The sequence below is a fragment of the Garra rufa genome, chromosome 8 (genome assembly GCF_049309525.1).
Source record: "Garra rufa chromosome 8, GarRuf1.0, whole genome shotgun sequence".
Taxonomy (NCBI): domain Eukaryota; kingdom Metazoa; phylum Chordata; class Actinopteri; order Cypriniformes; family Cyprinidae; genus Garra; species Garra rufa.
In genome coordinates, this window is record NC_133368.1 from 21,405,141 (window position 1) to 21,427,781 (window position 22,641).

General features: G+C 35.4%; 1 protein-coding gene across 1 annotated transcript in view; it reads right to left on the minus strand.

Moving 5' to 3' along the window:
- Window positions 1-609: 609 nt before the first annotated feature.
- Window positions 610-22,641, minus strand: part of gdap2 (ganglioside induced differentiation associated protein 2) — a 31,181-nt gene continuing 9,149 nt past the window's right edge. Inside the window, exons 8-14 of the mRNA XM_073845990.1 lie at window positions 20,933-21,083; window positions 19,600-19,676; window positions 17,292-17,368; window positions 14,978-15,117; window positions 13,400-13,454; window positions 10,256-10,399; window positions 610-1,818 (exon numbers count right to left, since the gene is read on the minus strand). Coding sequence (XP_073702091.1) covers window positions 1,777-1,818; window positions 10,256-10,399; window positions 13,400-13,454; window positions 14,978-15,117; window positions 17,292-17,368; window positions 19,600-19,676; window positions 20,933-21,083 — 686 coding nt within the window. The 3' untranslated portion in view covers window positions 610-1,776. The remainder of the gene's footprint in view (window positions 1,819-10,255; window positions 10,400-13,399; window positions 13,455-14,977; window positions 15,118-17,291; window positions 17,369-19,599; window positions 19,677-20,932; window positions 21,084-22,641) is intronic.

The window sequence follows — 22,641 nt, forward strand, 5'->3', positions numbered from 1 at the left end:
CGGCTGTCACACTGCATGCGAGTACTAAACTAAGTTCTCTTTCATGTCTTATTGCGCTTAAACTGTCAAATACACACAAGTTTATGTTAAAAACACACAGGAGTATCAAAAACAGTCAGTTATGTCTGTGAAGGTAAACAGCTGGGAAAGAAATTTCATGTTTATATTAGATTTGTGTGGCAGCAGCGTAATATACAGTAAATTAATCAATACATCCACTGCTCTTATGTCTCCTCTGAGGCTGGGACTCTAAATAGTGTTCTGTGCTCATCTGTGCTGCCAAAGACAGAACAGTTTGCATGCTTTGCTCAAACTTTATCCATGGTGTAGAACTGGTACACCGCTGTTGCTTGCGAAAACAAAATGGCGATGCCGGTGTAAAGATTAAGGGGCGCTAATATTATAATAAGATGCCGTTCCTACATCATGAGTGGCTAAATTTTTCACAAGCTTGCAGAAAAAGGCTTACCAAAACCAAGCACTAGGTCGTTCTTTTTCACGTTTTCTGGGTTGGTAGATGCACTGAGGACACTGGTATAGCACTTAAACATAGAACAATTCAGATTTTCATGATATGTCCCCTTTAAAGAAAAAACACTTGAGACATCATTAGAAAACAAAAGGTTGCTTTTATTTGAAAATCATTTCAGAACAAAATAATTCAATAAAGACACCCAAACAAAGATTAACCATAACATCAAATGTTTAAATTGTTTATTCAAATATTACTTCATCTTTTACTATCATAATTCATTTAAAATGGTATGAAAATGAACACATGAATCACCACACAGCTACAGTAAGGGATGACTTAAAAAAAAAAAACAAAAAAAAAACAGAATTAATAATATCAGACAGCATCTGCAGTAACTACATTTATTTATTTACATTGCTTCACTTTGAGATCAGCTGTCTGTGACCTTCCTTCAGCCGTGCTTCAAATAAAATACACTGGCGCACTGCAAGATTTTAGTGTACCTCAATGTGAAGCCACCAGAACACTGATGTACCATATTGAAAAGAACAGAAGAAAGTACTATTAATAATAGGCTAATAGAAATCTCAACAGGCCAACCTGATTTTAGAGCCTCACCAAGAAATCTTTCCAACATCACATCGCTCACGCACAAGGAAAAGTCGCTTCCTGTCAAACCTCAAGAAACTGTAGTGATGGTTGTTTAAGACCTCAGACAAAGCAGTAAAAGTGCTTGAAACTGGAAAAATATAAATCGAGAATCAAGATAAAAGCAAAACGCTCCTTCTAGTGACTTTGCAGACTTAGAAAAAACTCCAAAACTAAATATATAGCAAAATATGAGACTTTCAGATAGATGACTGGATGGACAATGACGTAAGAAATTCGAACCAGAATTGTTTCCGCTATTTGCAGACATTATTCACGCAGACACTGGCACATGTGTTTCACATTGGTACAAAATATTGGTTTATTATGTTTGTTATGCATGTTTGTCAGATTCAGTCTCTTCTTCCACACCACACACGCATACCTCATCCAAAAACAGCTTTGGTCAGGCAGGCGGTTTCTTCGGTGACATCTGCGTTTGGTACAGGTCTGTGGCACGTTCAGCAGGTTTCAGCAGGATGTGTTTATACAGCATTATTGATCGACAGTCTCTCACTGTCACAGAGAAAACTTGCTGGTCAGGAACGGCAAAGATGCACTTTTGACTGCGTTCATCTCGTTCACATCAGAGTTGGGGTCAATGAGTTGAAAAGTGGCAGGTCCTTTCCTCGGTTCTTATTTATCTGACACCATCACAGGCCTGAGGACTGAGCTGTGTAATAGGGGCTGTTAACCTGGAAGAGCAGAGATGACATTCTTAAGCACAGTCGATAAAAAGATACAGTCGTAAAGGTTATCTTTGTTCATGAACTGGCTGAGAGGCACTGTAAAAAGGCAAACTGGCAACCCTGTCACCACAACATAAGACACACCTACATCCTAGAGAGCCTGTTCGGCACAAATATGAAGATAGATTTAGATCAGCAACCCATAAGGTTGTATTTACCATAGAATACAAATATTCAGTAGGTAAATATTTAAGTATTTAAGAAAGGTTGTGGTTTCTAGGATATACTGAAGTAGTATGTTAGGATTCCAATAGACAAATGAGCACTTGTGGAAAGTGATGTGCTGGGAATTAAAGGGATAGTTCAGCTAAAAATTTTAATTCTGTCAATAATTACTCACCCTAATGTCATTCCGAACCTGTGTGACCTTCGTTCATCTTTATAACACAAAGTAAGATATTTGTGATGAAAACTGAGCTTTCTGACTAGGGCTGACACAATTCCTCAAATAATTTTGAGTACTGCATTTTAAAAAAAACATCACAGAATTTGTAATGGTTTTACTGGTTATAATGAAAATAGTTTTAAAAGTTAATTTCTTTTTATAACATTTTAAAGATAAATTGCACTTTGGGAGTTCAAAATCAAGAACTCCAACCCATATTCTTAACTAAGAAAACTTCAATCAGTGAATTGACTTGTACCTGAAATTTAAAGGGGACTCAACCCTCTTTTTATTTGTGGTATACTGTCTCAGTCTAAATTACATTCACACTGGTGCTTTTGGAAGCCAAACAAATTAGAATATAATAATAATAATAAAAATAAAAATGTTATATTATTATGACAGTAATAGCCATATGTGACCCTGGACCACAAAACCAGTCTTAAGTCACTGGGGTATATTTGTAGCAATAGCCAAAAATACATTGCATGGGTCAAAATTGTTGATTTTTCTTTTATGCCAAAAATCATTAAGAAATTAAGTAAAGTTCATGTTCCATGAAGATTTTTTGTAAAATTCCTACTGTAAACATATCAAAATGTAATTTTTGATTTGCAATATGCATTGTTAAGAACCTAATTTGGACAACTTTAAAGGTGATTTTTTTTTTGATTTTTTTTGCATCCTCAGATTTCTGATTTCAAATAGATGTATCTCGGCCAAATATTGTCCTATCCTAACAAACCATACATCAATAGAAGCTTATTTATTGAGCTTTCATATGATGTATAAATCTCAGTTTTGTCAAATTTAACCTTATGACTGGTTTTGTGGTCCAGGGTCACATATATTGTAAAAAAAAGAAAAAAAAAAAAAAAAAAGAAAATGCACTGTAAAATAAATTAAAATGAATATTTCATAGGTATATTATTTTTTGCTTTACAGTAGGGAAATTACAATACTTAATTCCTAATTTCTACACTTGAAAGAGATATTGGGAATTTGGACTGCAGTAACATTACTCATTTAAACCGCTAGTTGTTATCAATTCCAATTCATACTGCACTTTTAAGCTTTTATTTTGATGGAAAACTCCAGCTTCAGTGAAAACAGGCTTACAAAAACATGTCTCACTACAAATCTAGTGAAATGCTGTAATCATCTGCTGCTTAAATAAAGCATAACTGGTGGTCATTGCGTTCCCAAACATGCTAAACTCACAGCACATCCAATAAATGAGTTCACTGCATTGACTGTGAACTGCGGCGTTCTGAGGCGCGGAAAACACCGGATCATGAGCTGAACGCCTCATTAATGCGTGCGCTTCACTTTGAAACGTGCAGCGAAAACAGACTTATATATAACGAGATTAAACCATATTGTGCTTTCGGTTTTAGTTCGTTTGACAGATACTGTGCCAAAGCATAATGGCCCAAAACACAACTTTTGTGTAAAAAAAAATCTACACTTTTAGACTGGAAGACCTATATCATTTCAGTTCATCATGTGATCATGATAATATCGAGGTGTTGGTCTCTACCAGTCTATGATCTTTACTGGTAATTGGTCGCCTTCTATGCTGGCTTGTTAAAACCACTAAATCCTAATGGCACATGTCCCAAAACACTACAGGAATTCATTTTTTAAAGGTTTTAATGGTCAAAAGTTGATGGTTTGTAATGTTTGTATTTGTAGTGGAAACCTTTAGAAATTCTGTGATGGTTTCTATTTTTTTTTTCAGCAGGTAGTAAAGGCTGCTCCACACAAACTGTTAACATTTACATGTGTGGACCGTCTCAAACCGCATCTCTGCATATTGTTGTGAGTTTGGGTTTATTATAATCTGTTCATCTGGGAATGCAACAAGCACAATTTCATCAGATTTGTGATAAACCCTCGCTCTGAGTTGACATGTTTTGATGTCCATATATTTAATACAGTGGCTGTAGTATTTCTGTCAAAAATAAATGGCCAAATATTAAAGATTAAGTGGACATTTGAATGAAATTTTTAGTCAATATTAAACAAGGATTAGATCACAGTTAAGTATAATAACAAGCATCAGGCCATTGGCGCCCTCTGCAGACATTTTGTTTGTTAGCTGTATTGTGTAGAATACATTATGTATTTTATCAGTTTAAGAGAAGGAATTGTTGAAAAAAAGTCATTATTTCTGTTTTCTTTGTGCACAAATATTCTCGTAGCATCATAACATAACGGTTGAACCACTGATGTCACATGAACTTTCATCTATATCTTTACTACCTTTCTGGGCTGTTTGAATGTTTCAATTGCATTGCTTTCAATGCAATGAATTTGTGTTCTGAAGATAAATGAAGGTCTTATGGGTTTGGAACAACATGAGGGTGAGCTTTTCTGGGTGAACTATCTCTTTAACGAATGTCTGCTCTGATGCTACTGTATGACTCACAGCACTGCAGATGATTCACCTCTTAAAGCTGTGAGGTCAAATCTAAGGTGGTGCTTCAGGCCTTTGGGTCACATGAATGCAAAAAGAGATTATGCTGTAAATTGTTTCAAAGAGCACAGGAAATTCATTAAAAACAAACAAGGGTTGGGGCTTTGTTTGCTTTCGCAACAGGATCGCTCAGCGCAGGGTTTCTCTAGCAAATTCCAGCTTTAGTGAAAACAGGCTTACAAAAATGTGTCTTACTACAAATCTAAATACAAATGCTGTAATCATCTGACGTGAAAATAAAGCATAACTGGTGGGTGTTGCATTCACAAACATGTGCTAAACTCAGCACATGCAATAAATGGGTTCCCTGCATTCACTGTGAATGGAACATTTTTCATATACTTTTGAAAATTTCTGTTTTTGTTATTCTGTGACAGTTTATTTTATTTTGACAGAGTCAAATCAAAATTCATTCAGATACCTTCAACATTTCTCACATTATCACAGTTAATTCGCTATGGTTTAGAAAATGGTAATAAAATATGACAAGAACTCAGAGGTAAACTGTGTCAGAACAAATTCATCTTGATAATCACAATTAGTCACAAATGAATGGTGTCTGAATAATTTTGGGTTTGACTATATTTAGACAAAGAGCCTTAATGAAGGTTCCTACATTTTTTAAAAATAAATTTCATCAAAACATGAAAGAATTAATTATAAGTGCTTTAGATACCAATTTAAATCCTTTCAATAAACATTAGTAGGTTAAACTGGATTCTTGTGGTGGATTTAAGACATGTTTCGGAATGCAAGGACTGCATTGCACATTTTCAATACGTCTCGTTCAAAGTTATTTCTGTATGTGGTCAAATGAGGAATGAGACTGCTTTATGTATGTAGCGCTACAACAAAGTAAGCTGGGATCAAGTCTTGTTTGTGTTCCCACTCCTGCTTTCTTCAGAAATCAAATTTCAGCTTCTAAGCCAAACAACAAACAAGGAACTATTTTATTGTTGCCTGATTATAATTGATTTGATATCCATATTTTTGTATTTTGATGACATAATCCAAATTACATACTGTAGCCCATTACTACTCAACAGCGCCTGTAGTATAGAGGTGATAATCCAAAATAAAAAACCCTTTTGGGGCCTTTTAATGCTTTATGGAAAGTTGACTGGGTTATTTGAGGTGACTGCGGCTGGACTTTCCATGGCACTGCATCTATTCATATGGGCAAAAAGAGTAAAGCTGAGTGCAATTGGCATTAAAAGCTTACACATTCTGCCATTTCCCCTCCTGCCCATTAACTTCCTGGGTAATCAAAGAATGACAGGAAATACTTAAGCACGGGAGTCCGGGAGTCCAGGAGTGAATCCAAGGCTTAAATGAGACTGAAAACACACGCTATACTAGCATAAAGTAAGGTCAGACACATTAAGAGAAAATGGGTTCATCCATTCAACACATTCACATTCAAATGACTATGAATATTCCCTAAAGACATTAATCTCTACAAAGACTCCAATGTCACAGTTTCCAGTACTAATAAAAACACAAAGAGTCCAACTGAGCCATCAAGTAAAACTTTAAAGCCTTTGGTTTCAACAGAAGCAACATATGGAATATTCCCTGTTAGTGTACATATCTAAGGGATCCTGAGTTTTCGGTGAAAATGGCAACCAACACTGAAGAAAACCTTGTAATCTAATGTTTGAATGCAGGGATAAAAACGAAAACCAGACATACCTATAAAAAGCGTGCATTTTCCACCCAAAATGTCATCAAGTTTGTGTTAACATATTAAAGTACAACATGTTTTTTATGCAAATGAAATACACACACACACACACACACACACACACACACACACACACACACACACACACACACACAGCCTGCAGGAAAAAAGTGTTTCTAATTAAGCCTGTGTGTCTGCACTCTTGTTCAGCGAACACATAAATACAGGGCGACATGCACCTGGCGAAAGAAAGACCATCCATTTAACGCATTAGTGGCAAGATCGATTCTTCACAGCTGCCTCAACCTTTGTGCCTCCTTCCCGCTTTCATTTACTTTAATCCAGTGCCCTTTAAACCCAGGAACGAAACAGAAGGACAAAAAACATCATCTAAAATATAAAAGGAAAAAGATCAATGTTGTTTTGACAAAAATTCACAATCTTGTGATTTGATTGATATATAAACATTGGAATAAAAATGGTAGTAATGCTATATATATTATATGTGTGTGTGTGTGTGTGTGTGTGTATAACACACCTACACACACACACACACACACACACACACACACACACACACACACACACACACATTTTACAGTCAGTTTGTACTACATTACTATAAGATTGAAGGGTAAAATTAACTGATTTGTATACAAATGATTAAATTACACTCATTTTTATAATAAAGTTACAATTATATAATTATATTTTTACATATATTATTACTTTATATTTTTTCTATAAATAAAAAATGTTTTTATTTTATGAATGTTTATAATTATTTCATTCAATTTATTCAAACAAATTAAACACTGAAGAAGAGTAAAAAGTTATAATTAAATGTTATATGGTGCATACACTGCACTGCTGCTCAAAAGTTGGGGATCAGTAAGATTTTTAATGCTTTTTAAAGAAGACTTTTCTGCTCATCAAGGCTGCGTTTATTTGATAACAAATTCTGAAAAAATGTAATATTGTAAAATGTTAATGCAATTTAATATAGTGGTTTTCTTTTTTAAATATACATTAAACTATAATTTATTCCTGTGATGCAAAGTTGAATTTTTAGCATCATTACTCCAGTATTCAGTGTCACATGATCCTTCAGAGATCATTGTAATATGCTGATTTATTATCAGTGTTGAAAACAGCTATGCTGCTTAATATATACATATATATATTTATTTATTTTACTTTTTCTTCAGGGTTCTTTGAAAAATAAAATGTTAAAAAGAACAGCATTTATTTAAAACAGAAAACTTTTATAACAATAAACACCTCGTTCAAAGTTTGGGGTCAATACATTTTTTTCTTTCTTTCTCTCTATTACTTTTATTCAGCAAGGATGAATAACTCTTTTAAACTTTTTATTCATCAAAAAATCCTGAAAAAAGTATCACAGGTTCCAAAAAAATATTAAGCAGAACAACTGTTTGCAACATTGATAATAAAAGTAATAAATCAGCATATTAGAATGATTTCTGAAGGATCATGTGACACTGAAGACTGGAATAATGGCTAATTAAAATTCAGCTTTGCAGCTTTTTGAAATTACATTTAAGAGCATATTAAAAAAAACAAAACAGTTTTGAACTGCAGTAATATTTTATTTTTTTGCTTTTTTTGCATTTTTGATCAAATAAATGGAACTTTGAGCATTAGACAATTTAAAAAAAAAACATTAAAAATCTTACTAATCCCAAACTTTTCAGCAGCAGTGTATATTTAGCAAAATGCTCCTTTCTAGAGCTGACTAATGAGTTTATGGTAACTGAATGTGTTTTTTTTTTTCAGAGGTAAATGTGACTGTAACATAGTTTACAAGCTGTTATATTGACATTTCCGTGGTCGAAACACTGATTGAGTGATTACATGAGACAGGATTCCGATTTCAGTTGTACTCTTTTCTTTAACATACCTTCTGATGTTTATTCATGTTATTATTTTGTGCTGAAAACTGGCATTAAAGCAGAAGAGATGATCAGTTCACATGTGCTTCACCTTGTCACTCCACATTAAATGGTGCCAAACGTCAATTTAAAACCTTAAACTTTTTTTTATTTGGGGGGGGGGGGGGTGTAATGCTACAATGTTCTGTTCATTAGATCCTGTGAAAAATAAGAATCGGTTAAAATCAATATTTTTTTTTACCAAGCCCTAGGAACAATTTCATGCCTAGTAAGAGTTGAACCTACTTTTATTGGATACCACCAAATACCACTAGGTAACACCACTCACCTAGAATGAAACCCACTTTTGAAAAAAGTCATGTGTATGTGCTTGTTGTGAGAACAGTGCAAAACTAAGAGCTCAGGAATGACATGATGAAAATCAGCTAAATAATGAGTGCAGTCCAGATGGGTCCAATCAATGGATGGATATGGCCTGCTATTAGCTGTAACAAATCCGTTTATTACATTAGGGTCTGAGCAATTTGCTTGGATTCAACAGTGGTAACAAAGATAACGCATAATTTTAAATTAAACACAATGTTCTCCACGTCGAGGGAAAAACGTGTTAAATGACACGTTACAATGGTTTAAGATTCTGCAATGCCAGACGTCTACAGCCATAATTTTCTCATTTTCTCTTCTCATATTTCAGAGTAACTAACTTTTGGGTTTCCATGTTTCCTTAATAGTCACTCTATCCCACATAAGTAGTTGAAGAGTAATCCTAAGAAATAAAACGTGATGTGTTCCTTTGAGTCGGAGCAAGCGGGAGCACAGAACGCAGACGGCTGAGTTTCTCACGGCTGAGGCCTCTTTCAGTCTGAAGGGAAAGACTTTCCTCCACCCATACTTTGGGTCAACAGTTAAAAATAAGCCTCTAAGCATCTCTTTTCCACAAGCCAAACGCAATCCGTTTCAAAACAAAAAAGGACCTCATTAAGACCTAAAAAAAGTGAATATTTTTATATACACCGGCTTCGCCAAAAATAAAACTGTGCTAAAGGCTGCATTTAAAGAACAGGTCATACAGGGAAACTAGTTGAAAGAATCTGCATATAATTGCATCTAAAATTGGTCACAAGTTGTACATTTCAATTACCTCAAGCACAGAGAAAATCTTTTGCATGTTTGAGCTTGACAACTTTCCTAGAAGTGCTTAAAAACATCATAATTGCACTAATCTTCATAAGATCATTACAGACACCGCCACTTCATTGTATCTGTATTATTATTTTTCTTAATTTTGTATTTAGCAGAGGCACTGTACACTAGAACTGTTAAGAAGCAATCAAGAATATAATTGTAGGCAACTTGAAATCCAAAAGCAGACAGTACAAACTGAAAACAAAAAAGGCTTCATACGTTTTATCGAACGGAAATGACACCGAGACTATCTTTAGCCATCTGAAAACAAGAATATGCAACATGGTCCCTGGATGAAGTGCCACTGTTGATATGTGATCGTGTATGTCTGAAAAGTTAAATATTAAAATGCAGTTTATCAACAGTTAAACTCCCTTCAAAAAATAACTGACCTCAGAAATTTTAATTTACCCAAGCTTATGTTGTTCCAAGTCATTATGACTTTCTTTCTTCTGTGAAACACAAAAGATAATATTTCATGTTTTATGTCAGACCAGTTTTATAAACCGGATTAAATGATTCTTTAAAACATTCTTCAACTTTCCCTTTGGTGTTCCAGAGAAGAAAGTAATGCAGTTTGAAGAACCGATGGTGAGTAAATGTTGACAGAATTTTATTACAGATTAAATACAGAAAGAATTAATAAAGGTCAAGTTACATACACACCTCTTTTTCTAAGTGTAATGTCTTTTACTCTCAGTGGACAATTGTAGTGTGGTAAAGCACTGAATACTCACCCGTGTGTCATACTCGAGGACGAACGGAGGGATGTCAATCTGCTCAGGTAGGATGCAGGTGAAAAGCTGCTGTAGGTTCTCTATGTGATGGACTTTTTCTTTAAGGCCTGATACACTGAACGTCGTGAAGAACCATGTAGAGACCTGATGGGAATCACAAAAAATAGCATTAAATTGACTGAGATGCCACTTTCAATGAAAAGGGTACAAAAATAGGTTTCAAATCAGAATGTAATTTTTTTCTTTCTTTAACAAATGCTAACAAAGAAATGCCATTCTCAAAGAATTAGCTCACTTCCAGCACAAAAAATTCCTGATAAATTACTCTCTCCCATGTCATTCAAAATGTGTTTCTTTCCTGTCGTTTTTTGAGGAAAACATTCCAGGATTTTTCTCCATATAGTGGACTTCAATGGAGATGAGTGGGTTAAATGTCCAAATTGCCGTTTCAATGCAGCTTCAAAGGGCTCTACACGATCCCAGCTGAGGAATAGAGGTCTTATCTAATGAAGCCATCTGTCATTTTCCCATAAAAAATAATTCATAAATACGACAGTTCTTTCTGGTCCTCGAATCTGATTGGCTGATAGGAGTAGAAACAGCCGTTTCACTGTTTGTAATTGTTTCACTCTCTTTGTTATGGTGGACACCCAAATCCAGTATAATTTTTGTAAACATTACTGTTTTTGTGTCACATTCAGGCAAGAATGTGCTTGTTCATAGTTCAAATATGCAGTTTGTTAATAAAGATAATGTCTATTTGAAAATTTGCATCGGCATTTTCAGACATGAGAGGAACGGATCGTCAGCGGCCGTTCTACACTCATAAACCTCGCCTCCAGATCTTCTGGAATTTACCACTGACTCTGATGTCTCTGTAGTGGTTAGTTTTAGCAAAGTCTCATTTTAATATAAAATCAATGCTGTATATCAGAGCGCTGCCTTTGTACTTTTAACTGAATTGCCTAGCAACTTTTATGATGGCTGTTGTTGTTTCTTAAATACTGCTATTCACTAAATAAATAACTTATATAAATAATAATATTTAGTATTGAGAAATGGGGCATGTGTTTGTGATGGTGATTTTTGTTACGTTGTTCCACCATTAGATGGCAACAAGAAACTTTTTAACATTGAAAAGTTGAAAAGTTTAACAACAGCTTGACGCAGTGAACAAATGCACTGAGCAGCAAAATAACCCTTAACAGATGAAAGCATATTAACGTTACAACAAAGATAACGCTTTAATCAGCAGATATTCAAACTAATGTTTATTGTGAATAAGAGACAGATCTTAAAAATGAATGCTGTATCAGATGCAGGTAAACACACTCAATCAGTCCATCCCTCTCTCATAATTCTCCACATAATACCTTGATTACCTACAGCCGAATCACAGCCATATCTCAAGTCTACTCATGTGAGATTGCTCATATATACACATTTTAATCTCAAATCGAGCTAATGCAAGATGAAGATATATTTATTGTTTTTAACAAAATGACTTATCATTCTGCTAGACAAGACCCTTATTCCTTGGCTGGGATCGTGTAGAGCCCTTTGAAAATCCTGGAATGTTTTCCTCAAAAAACATTAATTTCTTTTCGACTAAAGAAACAAAGACATTAACATCTGGGGGTGAGTAATGGATGGCATGGGGGTGAGTAAATCATCAGGAAATTTTTACTCTGAAAGTGAACTAATCCTTTAACCTGAAGAAAAGGTTAACTGTCAAACATATAAGCCATAATATAAATATCATTAATAATCATTTGCTCACCTCACGATAACTTAAATGTAACTCTACAGGAAAGCAGCATAGACCAGTGGTTCCCAAACTGGGGGGCGGCAAGGCAGGTGTACAGTCAGCCGATTTTTATAGAGATTCGAAAGAGATAAATGGCCGAAACTATCTGCCGCGTTGCTCGGCAGTATTCAGCGCGCACTGCTCAATGTGTGACGCTCTGATCAGTATTCCGCTCTATGAATGTGCAGGGCTCTCAAGTTTTGGAAAAAGTTTGGAGTGAGATTTTATCTGTTAGGGGAGGAGCCACTCAAATATTTGCAGCAGCGGCCCCTCGGCCCCACGCAATTCTCTCCAGTTTTTTATCTATTGTTTATAATTAACCAGCACAAAATAAAAAATATAACAACTGGTAGATCTGATAAGTCAAATTCATAAAAATAAAATGTTTTAAATATTTCAAAAATGCATATGTATCAAAAGTAAAAAAAGAAATTTGGCCCCAAACGAGCAAACTAAACAGCAGTGCTCAATGCACATACTGTAGGATTGCAGAACTTGCTCATAGCATGTATGTCAATCTGTGTGTGTTTGTGAAAGAGAGAGGGTACATATTTCAGCTTACTAATGTCATTTTGTATTTCAAGTGTTTATTGCACACTTTGATGCCTTGATGACAGTGGTAGGGGCTTGAACTTAGCTAGAGTAATTAGTTACATGTAATTGAATAGAATTTTTGTTATTATGCAAAAGGGGGGCCCGGCATAAAAAGTTTGGGAACCACTGGCATAGACAATACACCATTTTAAGATCAATTTAAAATGCTACATATTTGGTAAAGTTTTCGTTGCTAAAGGCAAACTCTTAAATTGCTAAAGCTGTTGCTTTAGTCATTTTCAGCATTTACTCCAATGACTCAGCCCTAATGCTCAAACACGTTTCACACCTGGGATTGTTACAATGCCTGAGCATTCTCTGACTGAAATGGACGCATTTTAAAACGAACAATTATCTGACACTTAATTGCCGGGGTTCCTCTACATTTGGAGTGCACAAAGCATAATTGTTGAATAATTTCGCAAATGAAAGCAAAGCCCTGGCAGAGGCAACAGGCTCTCATAAGCACTTCAATTACCTGAATAGGTTCTGTGGAACACTATGGAACACTTAGTGCGGACACATCATGAATCTCAATGCGGTTGGAGAGACGGTTTTTAACATATTCAGTTACACAGACTCATAGACAGTCTTTTTTAGTCAATGCGAAACATGTGGAGCTGACCGCTCTGAATCAGACCGTAGGCCTGTACAAACTCGGAAAGAAAAGCTCAAAACGAGATGAACATCTAGTGTTGCTTTTAATGGACTTACATCAGAGTTGATGAACTGATTACATTTACCTTGGAGCGGAATGTCGGGTGAACGAAGTAGAAAGCCCTCAGGTTTTTCTTGAACCTAAAAACACAAAAGGAAAGCCTTGCGAGAAATGCTTTTTGAAACATTATCAGCATCCAACAAATTACTTATTACACAAATAGTGAATTCCTCTGGCGCACTTGGCTTCGAAAGGATTATTGCCTTCACAAAAACAATAAACCCATTAGAACCAGTGACCAAAAGTGCATTTTTTAAGAACAAGCAAAAGCCGGTGAATCGAGTCCAGCAGGGAAGCTACTTCCAAGCCACACGCTGTTGTCCAAAACACACAGATGGATAGAGATCTGGACGGCCAGAAGCGGAGGGGTGTTTGAAACGCGCAAGGGACGCGTCCGTCAACCTTCCTCCTTTCCCACGATGGACTCGGCCCATTCTGTCCAAACCCATGAGCAGGGGTCATAGGGAGTGATAGCATCACTGGCTAACTGCAAAAATGATTGCGAGTTGTGATTGCTAACAGAACCTTTCGCTGAGGATTACGTCTGTAAAACACTTTCTCAAAGACCAATGTTTTTTGAGAATAAATAATACAATGATGATCTTCTGGGCTCTGCTGATACCTCATAATAAATGACACGAGTCAAACTGGCCTGGCTCTCAAAGTTATGAGTCACGCTGATCTCCACGATGTACGGAAAGTGTGAGGGACTGAAGCTGGAGAGCATTTTGCTTTTTATTTCAAGACTGTGGTTTCCTCTGCCTGCATGCTGAGAGCGTCCCTTGAATAAATGACCTCACAATCACCTCCCATGGTTTTGACTTTCGACAAAGACTCAAACTCTTCTCCTAAGCCAAGAAAATAGCAATTTTGAGAATTGTTTGATCTAAAGAACAACATTTTTCTTAACACACAATACATCCATGCAAGTGTGTGTAGGCCTCTGGTGGTGACGGTGGTGGTGGTAGTTTACTGCTTTTCTCAATCGGTTAGGCGAGAGGACATAGAGACCTCAGATTTACAAGGTGTCAAACCATTGCAATCACTCTCAAGTGTTCTAACCTTGATAACCAGAAACCCCCCTTCGAAATCTCCCAAAGTGCTCTGGAAAAACAACAACATTATTTTAATTTCCTTCAAAGAATCAATCACCTCAGACACATTTGAGCACCAATTTAGACTGATACTCCAGAGAAATAACAGGTAAAATTGAGGAAACATGACTTTCCTCAGAACGGGGCTTTCCGAGCTTATCATAACCTACAAAAGGCTCAAGCTTCTGGGTATAAATCTTCATGACATTCGAAGAACAGGAAGCCCAAGACATAGACATTCTCTTATGATTAACACAACACATGTGGTGTGTTTGGGTTTGAGGAGACAGTACTGTTTGGCACAAGTAGCTCATAAAAACGAACAGTCACCAAGCCGGCATTTACATGAAACTGTGATTAGCTTTTCCATGTGAGTCTGAGTTATGGTTTTAAAATATACCTCAGCCAAGAACTGGGTCAACTCATCTCAAAAACATTGTAAGGTCGTAGAGAGCAGGGAATGTGGGTGGTTTCTAATATATCTGTAATGGAACAGAAATAGCTCTTACTTGGCATCCACGATGTCATAAAGCTTCTTGAGAAAGTCGGTGTCCAGGTGGTTGTGTTCACCGGTGAGTGTGTGGAAATACACCATCACATACTCCTTCACCGTGATATGGTCCATCACGTGGATGAAATACAGCAGAGCCTAACACACACACACACACACACACACACACACACACACACACACACACACACACACACACACACACACACACACACACACACACACACACACACACACACATTTACTTAGTTAGCTAAACAGGCACATTCCATAGACTTTTATTGTTTTCATATAAGGCTAAAATACTACAACCTAACACTAAAACCACATCCTAAAATGAACTCTAACAGAACTTTCTGCATCTTCATAATTTTCACATTGTGTGAGGAGAGGACATATTGTCAGTTTCAACTAATTTCTCAACACAAAGCTGTCTCCCAAGTATGGTTAAGTAGGTACTCACTACTACTTTAAGTAACAGTTCACTCAAAAAAAATAAAAAAAACTCAGTCATCATTTACTCACCTACTTGACATTTGAAATTCTCTCTTGTGCTCCACAGAGGAAAGCAACCCACACAGGTTTGACATGAGTGCGAGTAAACAATGACAGGATTTTTAGTTTTGAGTGAACTATCCATTAAATCAACACTGTAAACAGTGCAGTCTAATTTTTTACATGTGCATTTAAAGTGTAGTAGATATTTAACAAGTCAATCTTTTAAAAAGAAAAAGGTTTGAACACAAATGCTAATTTTTTGGTAACATTTTACAATAAGGTTTATTAGTAAACATGAACTAAAGAATGAACAATTCTTTGCAGCATTTATTAATTGTAGTTAATGCAAATTTAATGTAAAACATTTATTAATGCATTATTAAAATCAAACGTTGTACTTGTTAACATTAGTTAAAGGTTGTATCAGCGATTTCTAGCCTAAAACATAAAGTGTCAATTTCAGCTGACCTTTCTTCACGATCCGCTCGCTGCCTGCCCCATAAATTGTCTGTGAAAAAACCGCGTCTCTCTGGTCAGCCTAGGGTCCGAGATATGCCAAAAAAACAATCGGCACTACCAACCTTTCCACACAGAAACAAACAGTGTTCCAACCAATCAGCGTCAGGGGTTTGGTGTTGTGGACTTTCCTACTGGTGCAGGGATGTGAGGGAGGCGGAGCGAAAGTCCACAACACCAAACCCCTGACGCTGATTGGTTGGAACACTGTTTGTTTATCTGTGGAAAGGTTGGTAGTGTCGATTGTTTTTTTGGCATATCTCAGACCCTAGGCTGACCAGAGAGACGCGGTTTTTTCACAGACAATTTATGGGGCAGGCAGCGAGTGGATCGTGATGAAAGGTCAGCTGAAATTGACACTTTATGTTTCAGGCTAGAAATCGCTGATACAACCTTTAATGCACTTAACATGAACTGACAATGAACAACTGTATTTTCATTAAATAACATTAACAAGGTTAATAAAAACTATGTAAATGTATAGTTCATTGTTCATGTTAGTTCACACCTTAACTAATGGAACCTTATTGTAAGTGTTACCGATTTTTTATGTAAATATACACTACCGGTCAAAAGTTTGGGGTCAGTAAGAGTTGTAATGTTTTTAAAGAAAGTCTCTTATGCTCATCAGTGCTGCATTTATTTAATCAAAAATATAGAAAAAACTGTAATATTGCGAAATGTTATTACAATATAAAATAATGGTTTCTATTGTAATATACTTTAAAATTTCATTTATTCCTATGATGCAAAGCTGAATTTTCATCAGCCATAACTTCAATCTTAAGTGTCACATGATCCTTCAGAAATCATTCTAATATACTGATTTATTTTTAGAATGATCTATATTGGATCTATATTGGATTATATATTGCAACAGTTGCCCTGCAAAGTATTTATTTAGAAATTGTGATATTTTTTCAGGACTCTTTGATGAATAAAAAGCTCAAAAGAACACTTTTTATCAATTTAACACACTCTTGGTGAATAAAAGTACTCATTTCTTTCAAAAAAAAAAAAATGAACAAGAAGAAGAAAAATTTACTGACTCCAAACTTTTGACTGATAGTGTATATCTAAATGGTGTACATCTAAATGGAAGTTTAGAGCTAAACATTGTTTTAAAAATTTAGGTTAACCTTTCATTTGGTTAGGCAACATTTAGTTCTAAATCTGACAAAATGTATGTAACATTTGATGCAACATAAGATATGCTTAATACAGGGCAATCAATAAAATGGAGTTTACTGTCCGACACGGAACACAACAAAAGGAAGTGTGAGCATTTTTTCATTTACCTTCTCCATATCAATAAGTGTAACTGGAATATTCCTGCCAACAACAACCATGACCGTCCTACCGTATAAATCAACACCTGAAAATAAGAAAAAAAGCATTGTGATAAAACTATATTATGTAAGGACATTTCCTCACACCCCTTTTCCCCCTAACTATTATTCAGCCTCAAAAGTTGGGCAGAGGGTTAGAATAAAGATAAAGATCTCCAGTTTGTATCCTCTGCTGACAACATTCTCACATGCAGCGTATCTGGAACACAATATGCATTTCAGCCTCACCCTGTTTAATGAACTCATCCTGTAGAACTGAGTTATGTATATACAGTATATTAAAATACATGTTTTGCACTATATTATGAGAAACATCTGGATGTGCATAGCCAGATGTCTTCATATCGTCCATCTTCACGTGGCATGCTGCTGGAGAAAGTCTGCCCCCCTTTGGTCAAGTGAGTTAATGTGACTCAGATCCTCAGTTTTATAAAAAGAATAGTTCTGTGGCTTTCTGAAATATGATTAAAAGTAGAAATTCAAGATTAAATTTAGCAGGACTAATAGTTTCTGGCAAAAGCTAATGTGTACAGTCTGTGGCAAAACGTCATGAGGTTTTGAACTCAGCAGGTCAGCTTAGAAACTATCTGAGCTAAGGAACAAAATAAAGATGATGATAAATACTTAACAACACTGAAACCGTTACTTTGGTGGTTATTTTTTGTCCTGAAATAGTGAAACGAGAGAAATGGATTACAGAACCCCCTGATGTTGAACTCAATGAGGCAGAACAAAGGTTTCCTGCCCAGAGTGCAAACACACAGATGGAGAGAACACAAAGTCCACATGTGCATAAAGATATACAGAGAGACAGGAACACAAAGAAAATGACTGAACATGTGCCGGAGAACATGTGTGAGATAAAACAGGCAAACATCAGACCATATCATACTACTACAATAAAGTCGACATACATGAGCTAGGGCTGTAAAACCATTTTATCTTTTAGTCAAATTAATGGTTACACTTTATTGAAGGTGTCCTTGTTACTGTGTAATTATACATTTAAGCCCTGACTAATATTAATTAACTACATGTACTTAATATATGATTAGGGTTTGGCTTAGAGTTACTTGCATGTAATTAAGCATAATTAATTGTTATAATAATAATAATAATAATAATAATAATAATAATAATAATAATAAGTACACGTAACATCTAACAAGGACACCTTTAAAGTCCCCCTGAAATCAAAATTAAAGTTTTTGGGCTTTTAGTATGAATATATTAGCCTTAAGATTATCTATAAACTAGTGTGCTTTAAAACAACAACAAAATTCGTGTTTACAAGATATGGGCATTCAAAACTTACAGTCTCGTTACTTCCGCCAATATGAATCAACGATTTTGATGATATCACCGTGCACTTCAGATTCTCATCAAACGTTCTGTCCAATCAAATGCTCTCTAGAGTCCGTATTGTCCCGCCCCCTCATATGTGCGATCGGCGTGTATTAAACTACACAGCCTCAGCATGATTATGATCACTATTTTGTTTTAGTAAGAGTTTCATATTGAATCTGTGGGGTAATTTATTAGTCTGTGGCTGTCATAAGCTTACAAATGCAGCTTTACCGAGCTCAACGGCTCTGGCCCCAGCAGATATTAATGGAACGCTATTGGCTATTCAAAATAAGTGGGCGGGGCTGGGCGATATGTTTTTGTTTCAGTTAAATGTACGTCACCACATAGAATAACGCTGCGTGTTTCAAGGCACTTCAGTGGACCTTTAAATAGTGTTAACAAATTAATTGGGTAACACTTTAGAATAGGTAACACTTATTCACTATTAACTACGACTTTTCCCTTAATAAATTCATAATTTGCTGCTTATTAATAGTTAGTAAGGTAGTTGTTAGGTTTAGGTTTTGGGTTGGATTAGGAATGTAGAATAAGGTCATCTAGAATAAGGCATTAATATGTGCTTAATTAGTACTAATAAATGGCTAATATTCTAGTAATATGCATGCTAATAAGTCGTAGTTAACAGTGAATAAATGTCACCTATTCTAAAGTGTTACCATTAATTGATATGGCAGTTAATTAAATTATTCATGAGTGTTTTATTTTAAGACTGTGTCAAAAGTAACTTAAGTAACGTAACTTGAATTATGTATCGATTCTATGCTTTTTATAATTGATTGTTATAATATATTATGTTAAATTGACAGACTTACAATGAAAACTTTTAAAATGCAATTCATTTACATAAAACACTTAAAATAAATAAACACTCAAACAGACAAAAACTGACCGGTCTGATATAGTGCCTTTAATGCTGCTATGTCTGAAAGGTCCTCTGCTCGAGCTCTGCAAAGCCAGCGGTTATAGCTGTAATGAAAGACATCAAAAACGAAGACTTAACATCTTAGCAATTTGCAGTGATATAAAGGATTTGATATGAAACATAACTCTTTGAAAATAAACAAATGTACATAGAAACAACATACATACAAACTGAGAGTACACAGTTCTACAGTAAAACTAAACAAATCTGCACTCAATGACAATGACTATGAATGAGATCATATAGCTAAACATGGCTAAAAGCTGTTAGGATGCTATTGGTTATGCTAAGTTTCCAGTGACTCAAACATTTGCCATGAAAACCAAGGTTTCACAATATGCAGTACTGTAAAACTGTGGTGATTCATTAAAAATAAATAAATAAATAAAATTAACAACAGGAAGTCTCTGAATAATTCTTACTAGGGGTGGGCAGCATAATTAATCTTAGATTTAAGTACACAATATTTATTATATACTAAATTTTTATCGTATTATATTTTATGTGTGTGTGTGTGTGTGTGTGTGTGTGTACACTTCCGTTCAAAAGTTTAGGAACAGTACAATTTTTTTTTTTTTTTTTTTTTTTAAGAAATTTCTTATGCTCATCAATTTATTCCTGTGAAACAAAGCTGAATTTTTAGCATCATTACTCCAGTCTTCAGTGTCACATGACCCTTCAGAAATCATCCGTATATGTTGTTTATAATCAATGTTGCAAGTTGTGCTGCTTTATATTTTTTGGAACCTGTGATACTTTTTTTTAAAAGTTAAAAAGAACATTGTTTATTTAAAATAGAAATTTTGTGTTACAATTTACACTATTATCTAAAAGTTTGGCATCAGTACATTTTTACTTTTATTCAGCAAGGATGTGTTAAATGGATAAAAAAAAAATGATAGTAAAGACTTACACTGTTAGAAAAGATTTCTATTTTGAATATGCTATTTTGTTTACTTTTTATTTATCAAAGAATCCTGAAGAAAGCATCACAGGTTGCAAAAAATATTAAGCAGCACAACTGTTTCAACACTGATAATAAATCGGCATATTAGAATGATTTCTGAAGGATCATGTGTCACTGAAGACTGGAGTAATGGCTGATGAAAATTCAGCACTGCGTCACAGAAATAAATAATATTTTAAAGTATATTAAAATAGGAAACCAATATTAGAAATTTGATTTCCAGCCTATTTTGGCAGAAACTATCATGGTAAATGTTTGTTAAACATTAAGTGGCTTGGTTAAGAACAGTGGTAGATGTAAACGTAAGAGTATAACGAGAAAACTAGATCTTACTTCCTTTGGTGCTGTTTCTGCTGGGCTGCTTCAGACATTTGACCCTGAAGGATGAGTTTACGCTGCTTATCCACATCCCCTTCCATACGAGCGAACGCATGACTTCCTACCAGTCCCAGGTCGGACTCTAGTGAGTCATCCCCGGAGTCATCTGCAGAAAATGAGATTAATATCACTATTTATTTCTTATTAGCGTGTATTACTGCACTACACAGATTTCTGAATGTTACAAGAAAAGCAAAACCAATGCGCCATAAAAGTTTATTGAAGCACAAATGCTTTTGCTGTGATGAACAGTAAAATATACTCTTGCACACTCGGAATGACCATTACCAGGTTCAATGAGCAATACAATGTGGTACAGTACACCAGACCTAAACTCCCACCCTTAATCAGAGCTGGGAAAGCCAGTCGTGTGTGTGATGTACAGCCAGGCAAAGAGTAACAATAATCCTTGTCTGTTATTCTTGTTTACATGTGTATGCCAGATCTCTATTAGAGGCCAACCTTAGCCATATCTGAAAAGACATGAAAAGAATGTCCAGTCTGAACAACAAACAAAACTTCTCATTTCCTCAGCTCATCCACATGGTCACTGGTCAGACTATGAAATATTTATATTTATATTTATTATGATATATTTATCATGATGACTCAATTAGACACAGATGTCTCCCAAAGTTATCTTTGGCCAAGTCGTTACAGAATGTTGAAGCAAAGAATGAGATTATGTTTTTGTAACGCAACATATGGTCCTTTTACGATCTTTCTCACTAAACAGAGAGCACTAGTGCTTGCTTTCTAGTAAGGCCTTTGGCCTCAAGCTGAAATTTATTCGGATTTCAGAAGCACTTCACCACAACGTGACATTAAATTTGTGCCAGACAAAGATCTAATCAAAAAAGTAAACTATAAACAATTATATAGAGCACAACAAATTAAAGAAAAGATGTAAAGACAAGAAATTAAATGGGCTTTAAGGGAACTGGACAGAAAAAGAAAAGCTGGAGAAAGCAGATTAGGTAAGTGTATGGTTTGAGACCTCTACATGGCTTTATAGACTAATCCATAAGAGCTGGGCTGTATTAGTAAAGGCCTAGTCACCTGCTGTCTTTAATATTACTCTAAGAATGACAGGCAGACCTGATTCACAAGATGAAATGCCATTAATGAGGAAAAGAGTTTGACGAGATCAGACAGATCAGTGACAGGGTGCCAGTTTATGAACAATAAAACATGTCCTTCAATGTCTTTTAGAAAGACTGTACAGGAACAAACATTTCTTATTTTAATAAAAACCATCAGCAGGGCTTCGGCCCAACTAAAGATAACAATAAAACATCCTACATCCTAATAAAACAGATGTGATGAAGTTTAATAACACACTAACTGTGTGTGCTGCACATCATCTGCCTTAGAAACGGGCCCAACACCGAACCTTGCGGCATTCCATTACTAAGCAAGTTAAATAAGGGACTTAAGCTTTTGGGTCAGGGTCCTGATCACACCGTTGGGTTTATTTTGTTATAATGACCAGCTGACTGAACATAACCCCCCTTTTTAGATGCATAATAAGACTTCTCAATTGAAAAGTACATTTAAAAAATTAGAGTAATGCAAAAGACACTAAACTAACATAGCTAAGTAGGTTGACTGGGAAAACATTTAATAGTCATTTGTCTCTTTAACAGTATATTTACAAAAAATTG